The sequence below is a fragment of the Ornithodoros turicata genome, chromosome 2 (assembly GCF_037126465.1).
Source record: "Ornithodoros turicata isolate Travis chromosome 2, ASM3712646v1, whole genome shotgun sequence".
NCBI classification, from domain to species: domain Eukaryota; kingdom Metazoa; phylum Arthropoda; class Arachnida; order Ixodida; family Argasidae; genus Ornithodoros; species Ornithodoros turicata.
The window spans coordinates 123,983,414-123,998,978 of NC_088202.1; the positions used below are offsets into that span (position 1 = coordinate 123,983,414).

A 15,565-nucleotide genomic window follows, 5' to 3' on the forward strand; every position below is an offset into this window, starting at 1 on the left:
TGTCTTGTGCGCCACTGGGTTCCCGCTGTTCTGATGCACAGAAGGAATCCGAGTGGGAGGGCAGATCTATGCGCAGAGATGAGTATGATGCTGGCCCGGTCGTACAGTTCGTACATGGGGGCCGAGCAGACTCTCTTGCGGTAAGCGAGGAGGGTGAAAGAGAGACTGGTAACACAGGCCATTTCGGGTAGCATCCCGGGTATCCCGCCTGACATATCGAATCTGCCGTGTGGAAACGGGGGAGGAGGCTGGTCCCGTTCATGTTGGTGATTTAAAGCGCTACCATGAACGCGATCAGGGGGCTGACTCTGAGGGCGACGATGTGTCCAGAGAGCCGAAACAGAACTCGGGGAGTTCACACCCGAGGCGGCGTGCTAGGACGGTTTGTTCCACCCGCGGCGGAGCACGAGAAGCGGGACAGCGGTCGCATGCATACAATTTGCGTGTTCGTTAACCATGCTGTGCTTCCGCATAACCGCTTGCAGGTTTCTTGGCAGCAGAGCACGACCAAAGGATGGTGCCCCCCGCTCCCGTTCCGGGAGTAGAAGGGGCAGCGCATGGGACCGACGGGTGCTGGAGCGACCAGTCCAGCCCGCTCCTCCTCAACGCCGGTCGGCAGCAACTTGGATGACGCAGGTTGGGGACACTACGGCCAGCTTCGTGTCCCACACGCGGTGGCGCCACCAGCCCAGGCCACTAAGGGGTGCAGATCCGGACAGCGTGGCTGCCACCTTCCGGGGGATGACTCTTCAAGACCGCTACCCCAGCGAGCCAGCTGCGATCTACAGCGACGAGGAGGCTGCGCGTCTGTGCACCATGTGCGGGGGCCTGGTGATCGACCAGCCTACACACGTCAGAGGTCCCCGCCACGCTAGCGCCGTCGCGGCCCTCGCTGGAGCCACGCAGGGTACCCCGGACGCCACGCCAGCAGCACCCGCACGTGAGGGGCCTGTGGCACCTGCTGCGGTCACCGAGGACCTGGCCATCGCAGCCCCAATCGAAATTCGCAGCCCCAGCCTCCGGGCCTTCCGCCCGGACCTTATCGCCGGGACGGACCCCAGAGGGACAGCGCCCATCCTAGCGCCACAGCCGGCTGATCCCGCAGTTGTGCCTGTGACCACGGGCCATGACCGTATGGCGGTCGACTCGTCGCCGAGCCCTGCGTCCCTGGATGAAGATCTCCTCAAGTTCCTAGACCACAAGACCGGGCCTTAGGTGGGGGGAGGTGTGGGGTCCTCCCTGGCACCCTCGTAGGAGGCTAGCACTCCGTATTGGCCTTGGGCGACCGCAAGTCCCCAAGATCAAGGGAGGACCCCAGGAGGAGAAGGGACGCGGGGGAAAACAACGGGACAGAGACAATCGGGCTGTGACGGTGGTTGTAGATAGTTGTGTGCTTTGGCGGCAGAGATTAAACCATGTAAGTCACATCTCTTGTGTCCGAGTCATTCTTGTTTGACAATAGGGAACGGCTTTTGGCTATTAGAGCACCCACGGAAGGGTTGAAGTTGACCGGGAGGCTTTAACCCGTATTTCCCATATTTGCCCGTGTTTCCCATAACATATGTACCATATTTTCACGCGTATTAGCCGCACCGCAGATAAGCCGCAGGACTCGTTTTTCGATACATTTTGAAAATATTTTTGCAGATAAGCCGCACTCGCAGATAAGCCGCGGGTAATATGACGCGACCGCTTTGCGCGCTAAACCAGTGATGCACAAACAAAATCAATAGAGACTCTCGAAGCTCGTCGACGCCATACTCCCTGCCAGCTGCCCTGTTCCCGTACTGGTCCATCGACGACTTTTAGTTTGAAGCCGCTGTCGTAGCTGTGCCTCCGCGATGGAGCCATGCCTTACCTATAACTGCCGTGTCCACGAATGCTGCTGCTCAGGTCAAATGAGGACTGACGCTTAGCTGACCACGTTTTATCCCGATGTCAGGTGTATTGAACCCTTCCTGTGGGTCTGCCGACAAAGGAGACCGTAGGGAAGGCCATAAACAATGTGGTCCACATTCCGGTATCGGCATGATGTATAACAAAGGAGGTCAGTTCTAGTGTTCTACTAAGATCGGATTGTGCCCTTGTTGCGTGTTTTTTGTGGATTGACGAGTTAGTGGTGTTCCCTGTCACCCCTTTTGTTAAAGCTGCGTCGGGGAACGTATTCGGAAGGTCAGTCCACTTGAATGTACAACCGCCCCTGTTCGGTATTGTTCGTGCACTGGCAGGGCGGTCCTGTTCCGAAAAACATGAGGCACTGTCGGCCCTTTCGTTTAATCCGAGGTATGGGGAAAATACCAGGGAAAAATAGCCATCAGATAAGCCGCACCCGTGGATAAGCCGCAGAGCGTCCGCGAAAAAAAAAATTGGCGCATGAGCCGCGGCTAATACGCGTGAAAATACGGTAATTGCATCGCGATTAGTACGGTCAGTCTACGCTATAATATCGCTGCACATTCCTTTTTAACGAAATCATCTTGAGAAACGGCCCTTGGAGTTTGTTGCAAAGGACCTTGACTGTACAGGGTGTTTCACGAAAACTGAGCCAAAGATTTCTAAAAAATGATTCGTCGCACACCAAACAGGCAGACTGCATAGGGTTACCAGTGGTGTGAGGATACTCAGACTTTTTTGTTTTGTAATTAATTTCAGTAAGTGAAATTAATTAGTCAGTTTTAGTTATAAGGATTAGAGCAAAAATGTCACTGAGAAAGTTGTTGTAGCAGGCGATACAACAACACGGAACTCATTGATTGCAACTTTGTACCTGTAACGGATCCTTTTTTTTCCTCGGCTCCAAAGACTAACCTTCGGTTTTGCAAGAAACTAACACAGGACCTGTTCCAGACACGCGAGGAATCAATGTCAAGCCAAAACGTCAATGAGCACCGTGACTAGTCTTCGTTTAATAAGAGCACGCTCGAGAGCGCTGTGGTCCGGCGCTCCCCCCGCGTTTGTGACAGTTCCCGCTGTGTTTTTTTGCGAACCCGAAAGTTAGTCCTTGGAGCCGGGAAAAAAGGATCAGTTAAAGGTACAAAGCACGTATAGGTGTTTATAAGCGTTTGCTTATGCGTGTGTAAGCGTTTTGCTTATGCATAGATTGTGTACAATTGTATATAAGTTGAGATACAGTCTTGCGATACATCATCTTGAGATACATCAACCTGGCTGAACTGCACGTCCGTAGGAGGGCCGCACGCTTATCACTGTTTCACAAGTTCTACCATTCTCCTGCCATCAGGTCATCCTATATCAATCCTCCTCACAGAATATCATCTCGCATCGACCACAAACTCAGTCGCTCGCTTAAAATGTAACACTCAATCATTTTCAAATTCCTTTTCCCTCCAAGACTGCCATTGATTGGAATAACCTCCCGCCCCACATTGCTACCTTAACTGAACCGTCTCAATTTCGTAATTCTATCTCAAGTTAATAAATCTTGCGTCATTTATGATACCTTGTGTAACCTACTTGTATAACGTTGTTGTTTCCATTTGTTGTTGCTGTTTTACTGCCTTTTTTTTTCTATGTATTATCTTTTTCCTCACTTCCTGTAACCCACTCCTCCCATGTAACGTCCGTATGGGACTTTTGGGAGCTCAATAGATTGATTGATTGACTGTGCCTACCAAAGCCAATCACAGATTTCTTTTGATTTGTGGGCTAACCTACAAATATAGATTTGTCCCGAAGTGTAGTGACAATTTTTTCTCGTTATAAGTTCTTGTTCGTTCTGTTTTCTTCCAGGTTGCGTGCTCCTTTTAATCGCAGCAGTAGTCATTGACAACTACTGTCCTAAAAGAGACACCTGTTCTCCACTTTCATTGCGGCCAGTCAATTACCTTCACATTGTGTTCGCATTGGAAGCAGTTTCTGCAGTGCCGATTATAGTCGTGTACCTTGGTTAGTATGAACATTCTTGCTTGGCATCACCTTGTACTTCATTGACGTGAGTAAATGTATGGGTTACCAGCAGCAGTTAATTTTGAACTCTCAGCCTTCAGATAATTAAGAACACGGCACCAGTTGTTCCATCAAAGCCGTGACGAGCATACACCTTGAAGCCTGTAATGCACTCGATTGATTCAAAATTGGCTGACGGCATCAGTTTGGTGGAATGGTACAATTTGATTGGTCACAATGTTGAGGTTTGAATACTCTATAAAAAAACTTCTACAAAATTAATCTACAGTCTAATCACTGTCATCATTCATGTCATAGTTAACTCATAATGTGAAGCCGTGAGTTGTTCATATGTGCACACAAGTTACCATCCATTGACATTCACAAAAAAAAAGACATGTCTGGAGGAGTAAATATTACAAGCCCTTGCAGAGATTACATGCTTTGAAATACCTATTCAGTAGGGCTGTGCGAATATTTGAGCTCTCGAATTCGAACCGGAAAGCAACCACTTGAAGTATGCGACTCGTGAATTGAATACCCAATATTCGGTATTCCGAATATTCGACTGTTCACCGAATATGAACGACACCTCTCGAAAGTGGGCTTCACCTGATGGTTCCCTACCGGGGGTGAAGCCTGCTGTACGAAACTGCCACTGCTGTAAGACCAACACAGACGGATTGTAGTTTGGCTGTATGATAACATAGCCCAAGTTTATTGTGCATACTTCCCGAGGCGAGATATACACACTCCAGCAAAGAAGCTAAAAGACGTTCAGGACAAGGCTGAGCCAGGACGACAGTTTGTTTGTTTCATAAGTGGCCTATGGATGTATAGAAACAATTGCAGCCTCATCGGTGTACCATGCCACTGCGTGCCATCGCATTTTGAAATCATTAATAATTACCCCAGCATGTTCTCACCTGAAAAGCAGGAAACACTTTAACGTAACATTAAAGAATTACATGTGTCTCTCTTGACAGTTAATGCCAGTAAAATTACGCTAAAGCCATGGGCTAGAGATTGCAAACCTGTAGTGCAAAAAAGCATGTATTGTATACTTTGTGCGACTATTCGATATTTGATTCAGTATTCGACATTTTTTCTTCCATTAGATTCGATTTGACTTCAAATATTCGGATTCACACAACCCTAATATTCACACAGAAAGTATGGAGGTAGCACGCAATAACAGTGCGCATGGGAGCTTTCAATCTCGCGGGTCAGGAATGAATTTTCCTTTGCTCCCCGTCTGTGATGTCGTTTCATCCGACCAATAGTGAGGAATGTGCCTTGTTTCTTTCCTTTTGTTGTTGTATTTGGTGCTGTGCATCCCTCATCAGCACTCGACTGAGTCTTGCTCCTGCGCTGTAGCAGGCACTTCTCACAACAAAACACAGGTGCTCAGACGAGATGTCACAACACTCCGGAAGCAGCTCTGAGAGTTCACTGCCACTGTTCACGCTCTTGTGAACTAATTTTCTCGGGAAATGCAGGCACTTCCCATAGTAAAAAATTTAAGTTCAATGTGCCCTCCATTCTCCTTGAATTCGTCTAAAACATTCTTCATACATGCACTTGGCGAACTTCATGGGAACCTCTGCCCATCTATGATAACACGACAGAACTACGATGTGATATTCCAGTATTAGCTTCGAACTTGTAGCTCTTGTGCATCAATTGCATAGGAATTGTTATGAGTCAGGATGCCCTTCGTTAGCCGCAGATACAGCGCCGATTGTTTGTAGTGGATTGTTCACTTCGCGTGTCAGTGTTTGCTGTACCTCAAGATTTACTACAGTCGCCGTCCGATTTTTCGGACTCTGCGGGGATCGCGCAAAAGTCTGAATAATCGAGCAGTCCGAAAAAACGAATTTCGCTTCAAAATAAACTTTACTAAGCCCTAATAGGCCGGAAAATTTGTCGATGCTTTCCTAACGCGCTTCCAGCTCTGCCTGATGACATCAGCTTCTATTTCCCGAGGCGACATTTCGTCAATGTACACTGTCGGAGGCACCGCCGTCATCAAGTCCGCAAGTCGGCTTCACCTAACACATGCGTGCTGTAGGTGAAGCTCGCTTTACAGCGCTGTCGCGAGACTCGCGGGCGGACAGCACGTGCTGGGCTGTTGGCCAAAAACGAAGACTCAAAAGCGTTACGACCACAGTGGTTACGACAGACCTCTTCTACTCAGAGGAATGGAAAATGAACAATCAACACTGCCTATTTTTTTGGCTCAATATTTTAGTTTGTTGATTCCTATGATACGAATTTCGGATGATACCAATATTTTCCGTCACCCCATGAAGAAAATCGCTGGTTGGGCAAACAGAGTCCGAAATATCGAGCGACAGAGCTGCACGGCGTCCGAAATTTTGGACGTTCTTATACATAAACTCTATGGGACCCGAGGCCGTTCCGCGAAGGAGTCCGAATAATCGAGCATGTCCGAAAAATCGGTCGGCGACCGTATATGCAATGCCAGTGAACAAAGTAATCCTATATCTACAAAGCCAAACACATGTGAGAGTGAGAAATGTGAGCACAATTTACTATGAAAACCACCATTTACTATAACGCTTGATAAAATTACTGCGGGCAATACGTATATTGACGCTGCCTGCCTTTAGCAATGTACAAGGGGCAGTCAAAAAGTTTTGCAGCTTGGGTATAAAGAAAGTTGATTGTTGCTTTTCAACATAATTACCCCTTAACTGAATACAGTTTCTCCATCTGTCCTACAGAGTTGAGATGCCCTTGTAAAAAGACCTTTACTCTTGGTCGTCAAACCACTGTTCTGTGGCACCGTTCACGGAGTCCAAGTTGTTGAACCCCATTCCCTTGAGGTCTCTTTCAATTTGGGAAACAGAAATAGTTGCTGGGGGCCCTCAGCAACTACTGTGTTTCATTTCCCAAATTGCAAAGGAACGAGGTTCGACGACTTGGACTCATAGATTGAGAAGCTAGACGTCAAAAAGAACTCGTTTGAAGTTAAGTTACCGTGTGCAAAATGTAACTAAGTTAATAACGAAGTTCTTCAGCTAGAAATGTATCTCGCAGTTACTGAGTTACTTTAAAAAAAAAGAACGAGTTACTTCCAAGTTACTTCGGACACAAAATCGCATTACGCAGGTGCAGCGCGCGTGAGCAGTTGAGTAAGACCTTGAGCTGCCTGCGGAGGAGTGCAACACGCTTAGATCGTTTTCGTTTATGCCCAACAATAGACCTGTCCCTGTCTGTAAACAAACGACGTCATAGTGTTCAACAGCGCCAAAATTTGGTAGAATTGAACTACGCTCGAAGCTAGAGGTGAACAAGGCCGCGCCCGAAAGCCATGGTCTTGAGGGGATTACGATATGGTCCCTTAAAGGAGCAGTCTCAGACCGAGAAAAAAAAATTAGTTTTTGATCGTTGGAAAATAGTTTTCACGCAACAAATATAAGCGTAGCAGAAAAATATCGCGCGCAGCAGCCGATTGATTCTCACGAGAGCGGAGAGCTCTCTCTCCTACTCTTCTGGAAGACACGTGAGAAATGACAGGCACCTCCGTCACGAGATGACGTCGTACGTTGCGTCCACTCCTAGGGCTCGCAGGTGACCTCGGCTGAGATCTGACACCGACAACTGTCAAGGTGACGGCGGGCGCCTTTCGCGCGAGCGTTGTTCTGCCGAGAGGCGCATGCGCATCAGAAAAGCTTTTCCTTTCTTTTTTTTTTTTTACAGGACATGGCGTTGGGACATTGGTCGCCTGATCAGTTTGCCGCCAGTGAACTTTTTTCTTTTTTTGCACGGCAAAGACACGCAGTGCAACACAATCGGGAACTCGCGTGTGGATTGAGGTCAGCACTCCTCCAAAAGGGAATGGGGACATGCAGGTGCAGCGCGATTAGAAGTTGCGATCGTTGAACTAGTTCAATAAGTTGCACACAGAAAGAACGCTCTCTGTTTGTCTTGTTTTCCAGGAACGAATACGAGGTGAGCCGCGTTTATTGCATCGCTTCGCGAACAGCACAGACCGCCACCCTGGGACCGCCACCTATAGGACACACGATCGTGTTACCATTACGAGCTTAATACACATACAGAGCCAATAGCAGGACGGATGACAACAAACCACACAACGTTTGCCAGTACTACGAGAGGGTGTTCTAACTTGGTTTGCGTTATTGCATTATTATTTCCGGAGTGCCTTGTTTGCCAATAATTTTTCTGGTGCGACATTCAGATGTTTGTGTAGCCTTAAGAGCAACATACTCAGTTGACGTTCGTCTTTCCTTTTTAGCAATGACCCTCAACTTCCACAGGAACAAATTCAAACAAGATACACAGCACGATGAAGTGCTGCTGAGTTTTCTGCATTCGCAGTCTTCTGTTGCGGACATCGGATTCAGGTACATCAGTTTAAAGAAATGCTGCATTACCTTCAGCTTTGAAAAGAAAATGCTGAGCTCCTAAGTTTGCACTCAGTGTTTTTTTTCACAGTTATCTGTTCTGTTACAGGGACGGCACTGTTTTGGAAGACATCATTGAAAAGCAGTCCGATATGATTAAATATCTCAAGAAGTACAATGCCTTCTTGGGGAAGAAAATTCTTAATTTGAGCATTGAGCTTAGTAGACTTCGACAACCACCACCTTCACAAGATTGAATGCAGTTTGTAAACTGAGAACTTACATGGGCATTATGTTTCGTACTTTGAGGTGAACTCTACAAGGTGCGCTCAACTAGGCTCTCTGTAACCTGTACAGTTTGATTTTAGTCATAATATATTAATGTATTTATGGTGTGTCATTCATTCTGTCATGTGTGCCATTGAGTATCTGTGTCGTTGGTCGTGTGTGCCATTGAGTGTCTGTGTCCTTGGGTCCAAGATAGGTCAGGCATATTTGATATGACTTGTCATTGACCCACGGGACATGTTAGAATGTTGCTGTTGAGGAGCTGCAGTGAACTCGAGCAAAATACACAGTTTCATGTTGGAGAGCCTGGAATCGTCAAGTTTTAAATGGTTTTAAGGAAATTTCAGGAGTTCCAAATAAGAGTCTGCTATGTGACATGTGTGACGTGTTACGTCGGTAGTCATAAGCCCCTGCTTGCTCAAAATCTTCATACCTTTATGTCCTGATATTTCGTTGGTGCTCAATCCCCCAGTCCTGACTAGATGTGTCTGGGTTAAACCTGATTTTTCGTTGAGAATGTTCAAAATGTAAAATGGAACATTGACTATAGTCACTAGAATGAACCAGAATGACATACAACTAAGGTGCACGTATGAGCTCACTCCTGCTGCTTGTGTACATGGTGTTCCAGAAGAGGACATCATTAAATTCCTCAAAAATAAGTTTTACTTCAGAAAATTATGGAACTACTTGGAATACATGCATATAGACTTGCCACAGATTGAGGCCGTTTGCATTCATGTCACACATTCATTGGCTAATTCTGGAAATTGAACTGGAAAATTAGCCATAGCCAAGCAAAGGTAGCATTTTCCTTCATAAATTCAGAATCCTATTGCCGTAACACATTATTTCTATCAAAATCTGTTTTTTTCACAGGATTTCTACAAAAATTCAGCAGGGAATCAGTTGCTGTGTGAAGAATGCTCAATGAAATTTGCTTTTGCGGAACTCTTGACTTTTATCGAAGCGAAGTGGAAAGAGCGACACACTTTTATTCTAATCGAGGGCGTTGTCACGCAAGCTGCAATTTCAGTGGTTGGTGGCAGACGACCGAGATGTCGATAAAGGGAAATGGTGTGATTGTGGCATGGTTTGTTCTCTACTTGCACAGGAGGGAGTGTATATGGATTGACGCTTATGCTGATTGACAAATACTATACTGATAATTTTCATGGTAGTTCGCACGAATGCTGATGTGTTGATGACTTTTGTCTCATTGCTTCAGTGGTGTCTGTCCTTTACTGGTTGCTTGAATTGAATATTTCGTGCCAGTGCAGATGAGTCATTTTTATTTAGGAGAGTTCTTGATGATGTGGTAGAGGGTCATCAAGGACGTCATGCAGTTATGGGACAAAATGTATCTCTGTTTAGTGTCATCTGTCACAAAAGTGCAGCAGCTTTGTCATTTGTGCAGGAACCTTCTATCCTTGACGAGGAATTATCCTGGAGGTGAGAACGGGCTAATGTCTTTAATACAGATGTACCTGTGTCTAAGGTACTCTGTATTCCAAGAATTTCTGTGTATGGTTACAGTTGGGGCAACCATCAGTTTGGTTGCTCGCGTCGGTGGCTGTAGAGTCCTGTAGCGGGTTTCCCTTCGAAGACCAAAGAGAAGACAAAGTCTCGGTGTTGCATGTGTACTGTACTGGCTCTCGATTTTCTTGATCAGGTGCTGACTGGAGTGTTGCATAGTGATCCGTATGAGACGCATTTCCAGCTCGTGATTTCTCAACGCTGTGGCGCGGCCTTCCGCAAGAACGATGGGTGTTCGCGTGGTCTGTGGCACACCCAATATTGTCCATCTTGTTTTCCTGGTTTGGAGTAATGTTCAGTTGAAGGATGCTGTGGGATAGTGTCTGTTGAAAAACTGTCTGATGAACGTTGTGGGTGGTCCTTCCGCTGCTCCATCTCACGTCGGCTATGGTCTTCATGATGTTCGTGTAGGTTTCAGTAGCTTGCTGAAACTTTTTGATTAATCGATTTCGAGGACAGCCTTTGGTCTCGGGGGTTGTGGATTGCTGTAGTGGGTTTCCCTAGGAAGACCAAAGAGAAGATCAAGTATCCGCGTTGCATGTGTACTGTACTGGCTCTCGATTTTCTTGATCAGGTGCTGACTGGAGTGCTGCGTAGTGATCCGTATGAGGTGCATTTCTAGCTTGTGATTTCTCAGCGCTGTGGCGCGGCCTTCCGCAAGAACGATGGGTGTTCGCGTGGTCTGTGGCACACCCAATATTGTCCATCTTGTTTTCCTGGTCTGGAGTAATGTTCAGTTGAAGGATGCTGTGGGATAGTGTCTGTCGAAAAACTGTCTGATGAACCTTGTGGGTGGTCCTTCCGCTGCTCCATCTCACGTCGGCTATGGTCTTCATGATGTTCGTGTAGGTTTCAGTAGCTTGCTGAAACTTTTTGATTAATCGATTTCGAGGACAGCCTTTGGTCTCGGGGGGTGTGGATTGCTGTAGTGGGTTTCCCTACGAAGACCAAAGAGAAGATCAAGTATCCGTGTTGCATGTGTACTGTACTGGCTCTCGATTTTCTTGATCGGGTGGTGACTGGAGTGTTGCGTATAGTGATCCGTATGAGATACATTTCCAGCTCGTGATTTCTCAGCGCTGCGGCGCGGGCTTCCGCAAGAACGGTGGGTGTTCGCGTGGTCCGTGGCACACCCAGTATTGTCCATCTCGTTTTCCTGGTCTGGAGTAATGTTCAGGTGAAGGATGCTGTGGGATAGTGTCTGTCGAAAAACTGTCTGATGAACGTTGTGAATGGTCTTTCTGCTGCCCCATCTCATGTCGGCTATGGTCTTCATGACGTTCATGTAGGTTTTGTAGCAGCACTAGCTGCACCAACATCGCCTTTGGCCACATGACCCTGTTTGTGCCCTGCCATCTCGCGCTCACGAGACGCGAGCTAGTTACTTCTTCTTCTACTCGAGCGACCGGCTAGGACTCGGCATGTTCGAATATCTCAGGATGCCCTTTGGTCTGCGAAACGCCGCCCAGACCTTCCAACGTTTTATGGATCAAGTGCTGCGCGGCCTTCCCTTTGCGTTTGCCTACATAGATGACATCATCGTTGCCAGCGGGTCCCCCGAGGAGCACGAAGACCACCTTCGCGCGCTTTTCCAGCGTCTCCAAGAGTTCGGCATTATTGTGAACGCCGAAAAATGCGAGTTCGGCAAGCCATCGCTGGAGTTCCTCGGGCACCTAATCAGCAGCGACGGCATCCGCCCTCTCGACCACAAAGTTCTTGCCATACGCAACTTCCCAACGCCAACGTCACTGCGTAAGCTGCGAGAGTTTTTGGGAATGGTGAACTTTTATCGACGATTTATTCCCTGCTGTGCGCGCATTTTGCGACCTCTGACAGACATGCTGCGCGGCACGCCATCTTCAACGCCGTTTTCGTGGACGGAAGAAGCGAACACCGCTTTCCTCGCTGCCAGACAAGCCCTTGCAGACGCTACTGTCCTCGTCTACCCGAAACACGGCGCGCCAACTAACATCATGGTTGACGCCTCTGACCATGCTGTTGGCGGTGTCTTACAGCAGTACATCGACGGGCAGTGGAGACCTTTGTCTTTCTTCTCGCAGAAGCTCTCTCCAGCGCAGTCCCGCTACAGCGCGTTTGGCCGTGAGCTGCTCGCTGCCTATTTAGCCATCCGCCACTTCAGGTATTTCGTCGAAGGAAGAACGTTCTACATCCTGTCAGACCACAAGCCTTTGACTTACGCGTTCCTGTCCAAGGCTGCCGACAGTTACACTCCCCGTGAAGCCCGGCAGCTGGCCTTCATAAGTGAGTTCACCGTCGACATTCGCCACGTGAACGGAACCGACAACCCTGTAGCGGATGCTCTGTCCAGGATGCACGTCGATGCTGTCACCTTTCCGAAGTTGACGATGGACTATTCCAAGATCGCCGAGGCGCAGCAGTCAGACGAAGAGCTTCGGAAATTGCGAGATTCTGCCACCACTCTTTCTTTCGAAGAGGTGCCTCTGCCCGGATCGCTCCTCAAGTTAACTTGCGACATCTCCACGGGCAGACCCAGGCCGTTCATTCCGCAGGTTTTCCGTCGCCTTGTCTTTGATAGCGTGCATGCCCTAGCCCACCTTGGTATCCGCGCCACGCAGAAGCTGCTCACCACCCGCTTTCTATGGCCATCGATGAACGCCGACGTTCGGGCATGGACCCGCGCTTGCCTCGTCTGCCAACGTGTGAAAGTCAACCAGCACAACAAGGCACCTTTAGCAGCATTCCCGCTCCCTGACGCCCGATTTTCCCACGTGCACATCGATCTGGTGGGCCCGCTACCCCCGTCGCATGGTCATTCATACCTGTTAACGTGCGTTGACAGATTTACGAGGTGGCCAGAAGCAATTCCCATCGCCGATTCCACCGCCGAGACCGTTGCCGAAGCCTTTTTGCACGGCTGGATAGCCCGTTTTGGTGTGCCTGCTACCCTTACCACAGATCGCGGCCGCCAATTTGAAGCCAGGCTGTTCACCCAGCTCTTGGAGACCCTCGGCACACATCGGATACGAACCACCTCATACCACCCCCAAGCAAACGGGCTCGTTGAGCGTTTTCACCGTCACCTTAAGGCCTCCCTCTCCTGCGCGCGTGAGCGTACCCAGTGGTTCGCCGCTCTTCCTACAGTGCTGCTCGGTATTCGGACGGCCCTCAAGCAAGACATCGGCGCCTCCAGCGCAGAACTCGTCTACGGGACGTCACTACGTTTGCCGTCAGAATTCTTCCATCCTGTGCGCCCCGAAGCAGCCGAGCCATCGTCATTCCTTCACCAACTCCGTTTGACAATGTCCCAGCTCTGCCCTTCCCCAACCCGACGAAACCTTCGTAGCCATCCCTTCATCAGCCCAGAGCTTGAAAGCTGTACACATGTTTTTATTCGCCGGGATGCCGTTCGTAAGCCCCTTCAACCTCATTTCGACGGCCCCTTTCAAGTTCTGCACCGATACGCCAAGTTCTACCGTGTACAGCTTAATGGCCGCGAGGACAACATTTCCATCGATAGGCTGCAGCCCGCTCACCTAGACCCCTCATCTCTGGCGCATTTCACCCAGCTGGAAGTTTCTTCAGACTCTTCGAACGAGCCTGACGCACAGAATGACAATCGAGCCGCCCCCTCAGCCGCATCTCGATCTTTCCCACTGCGCCCAGTTTCAAGCAAGCACGTATCGTGGGATCTGCACCGCACTGTACAGCCTGCAGCTTCAGCATCATCTTTCTCCAGGGGAGGGAGGATGATGTAGCAGCACTAGCTGCACCAACATCGCCTTTGGCCACATGACCCTGTTTGTGCCCTGCCATCTCGCGCTCACGAGACGCGAGCTAGTTACTTCTTCTTCTACTCGAGCGACCGGCTAGGACGGTCAATAAAATAGTTTGGTCCGACTTGACGCCTTTTGTCTCCTGGCCTCACTCAACACGCGACAGTTTCATTAGCCTGCTGAAACTTTTTGATTAATCGATTTGGAGGACAGCCTTTGGTCTCGGGGGGTGTGGATTGCTGTAGTGGGTTTCCCTAGGAAGACCAAAGAGAAGACCAAGTATCCGTGTTGCATGTGTACTGTACTGGCTCGTGATTTTCTTGATCGGGTGGTGACTGGAGTGTTGCGTATAGTGATCCGTATGAGATGCATTTCCAGCTCGTGATTTCTCAGCGCTGCGGCGCGGGCTTCCGCAAGAACGGTGGGTGGTCCGTGGCACACCCAGTATTGTCCATCTCGTTTTCCTGGTCTGGAGTAATGTTCAGGTGAAGGATGCTGTGGGATAGTGTCTGTCGAAAAACTGTCTGATGAATGTTGTGAATGGTCTTTCTGCTACACCATTTCATGTCGGCTATGGTCTTCATGATGTTCATGTAGGTTTCATTAGCCTGCTGAAACTTTTTGATTAATCGATTTCAAGGACAGCCTTTGGTCTATGGTGGCACCCAGAAACATGTGGTTGGGTGCATGCTTAACTTCTCCTCGTAGAGTGAGCTTGAAGGCCTTAAGCTGCTCCCTGGTGAAAGGTATGCAGGCCGTTTTATCGTTTGAGAGGTCCATAGCCCGTTTCTCGAACAGGATGGCGACGACAAGATGCGTCCAGGCGGGATAGTCTGGCAGTTGAGCAGAGAGGAGAAGTGGTTCCTCGGGCAGTTGGTCCTTCCAGACGGAACTTCCTTACGTGGTGCTTAATTGCATTGGTGATCGCAGAAGACGTGAGAGGGGCTTTGTAGGTCGGTGTTCAACGTGCCTTCCCTGCAGGGCTTGTCTGCGACCTCGTTGTGACCTCGGGATGCCTTTGTGGGATGTCAGCCAGTGTAGGGCGATAGTGTAGCCCTGTAATTTGGTCCGGGCGTTGCATGCGACGCTGCACACGTTGTAGCAGCTCATGATGTGTGACGGATCCCCTCTCGAATCTGTTAGGGTGACATGACTGTTGCGGGCTATGGCCTGTATGACATTGGCGACGGCTAGAAGCTTGGCTTCGGTCGAGATGACATCTATATCGACCGACGACAGCTAGAGGAAAGAGAAGTGGAACGCAATGGCGCTGACGTGTCAGGTGATGTTAACAGTGCCGTCAGCGTAGATTTGCTCTGTCTAATGGAAGTGTCTGACACAGATTGTCCGTGTACGCCTCTAGGAGGGAGTCTGCGGCAAGAGCTTGAGCCATTATGTCGGGTATATTGTTCTTGCCGACTTACTGACGATTCTGGGAAGTCTGGTGGCGATTTTGGGGGTTGTGAGCTCCCAAGGGGGTATTTTTGGGATATTTGGTAGAGCAGGATCCAGTTTTTCGAAGATCAACGGGGTGGAGCGGCGTCGTTTCGCTGACGACGACAAATGCCCGAGGGACGTCCAGAAAAAGTCCAAGCGTCGTTGGTCTCACAAGATGTCCTGAGGACGTTTCAGGGACACGCGCCACATTTCTATATCCAGAAATGTCCGTCCGACGTCTCTGGGAGC

At 49.0% G+C, this 15,565-nt stretch overlaps 1 protein-coding gene and 1 long non-coding RNA gene across 4 annotated transcripts in view; one reads left to right on the plus strand and one right to left on the minus strand.

Annotated features, from left to right (window-relative positions):
- LOC135386045 (transmembrane protein 192-like) overlaps nucleotides 1–8,690 on the plus strand; it is a 28,263-nt gene extending 19,573 nt beyond the window's left edge. For 2 of the 3 annotated variants that reach the window (XM_064615766.1, XM_064615767.1), the window contains 3 exons: nucleotides 3,751–3,906; nucleotides 8,192–8,300; nucleotides 8,410–8,690. In XM_064615766.1, the coding sequence (XP_064471836.1) occupies nucleotides 3,751–3,906; nucleotides 8,192–8,300; nucleotides 8,410–8,557 (413 nt within the window). In that variant the 3' untranslated portion in view covers nucleotides 8,558–8,690. The remainder of the gene's footprint in view (nucleotides 1–3,750; nucleotides 3,907–8,191; nucleotides 8,301–8,409) is intronic. The other variant, XM_064615768.1, reaches the window with a different exon arrangement.
- Nucleotides 1–15,565, minus strand: part of LOC135386050 (uncharacterized) — a 32,705-nt gene that overhangs the window by 9,013 nt on the left and 8,127 nt on the right. The window lies entirely within an intron of this gene.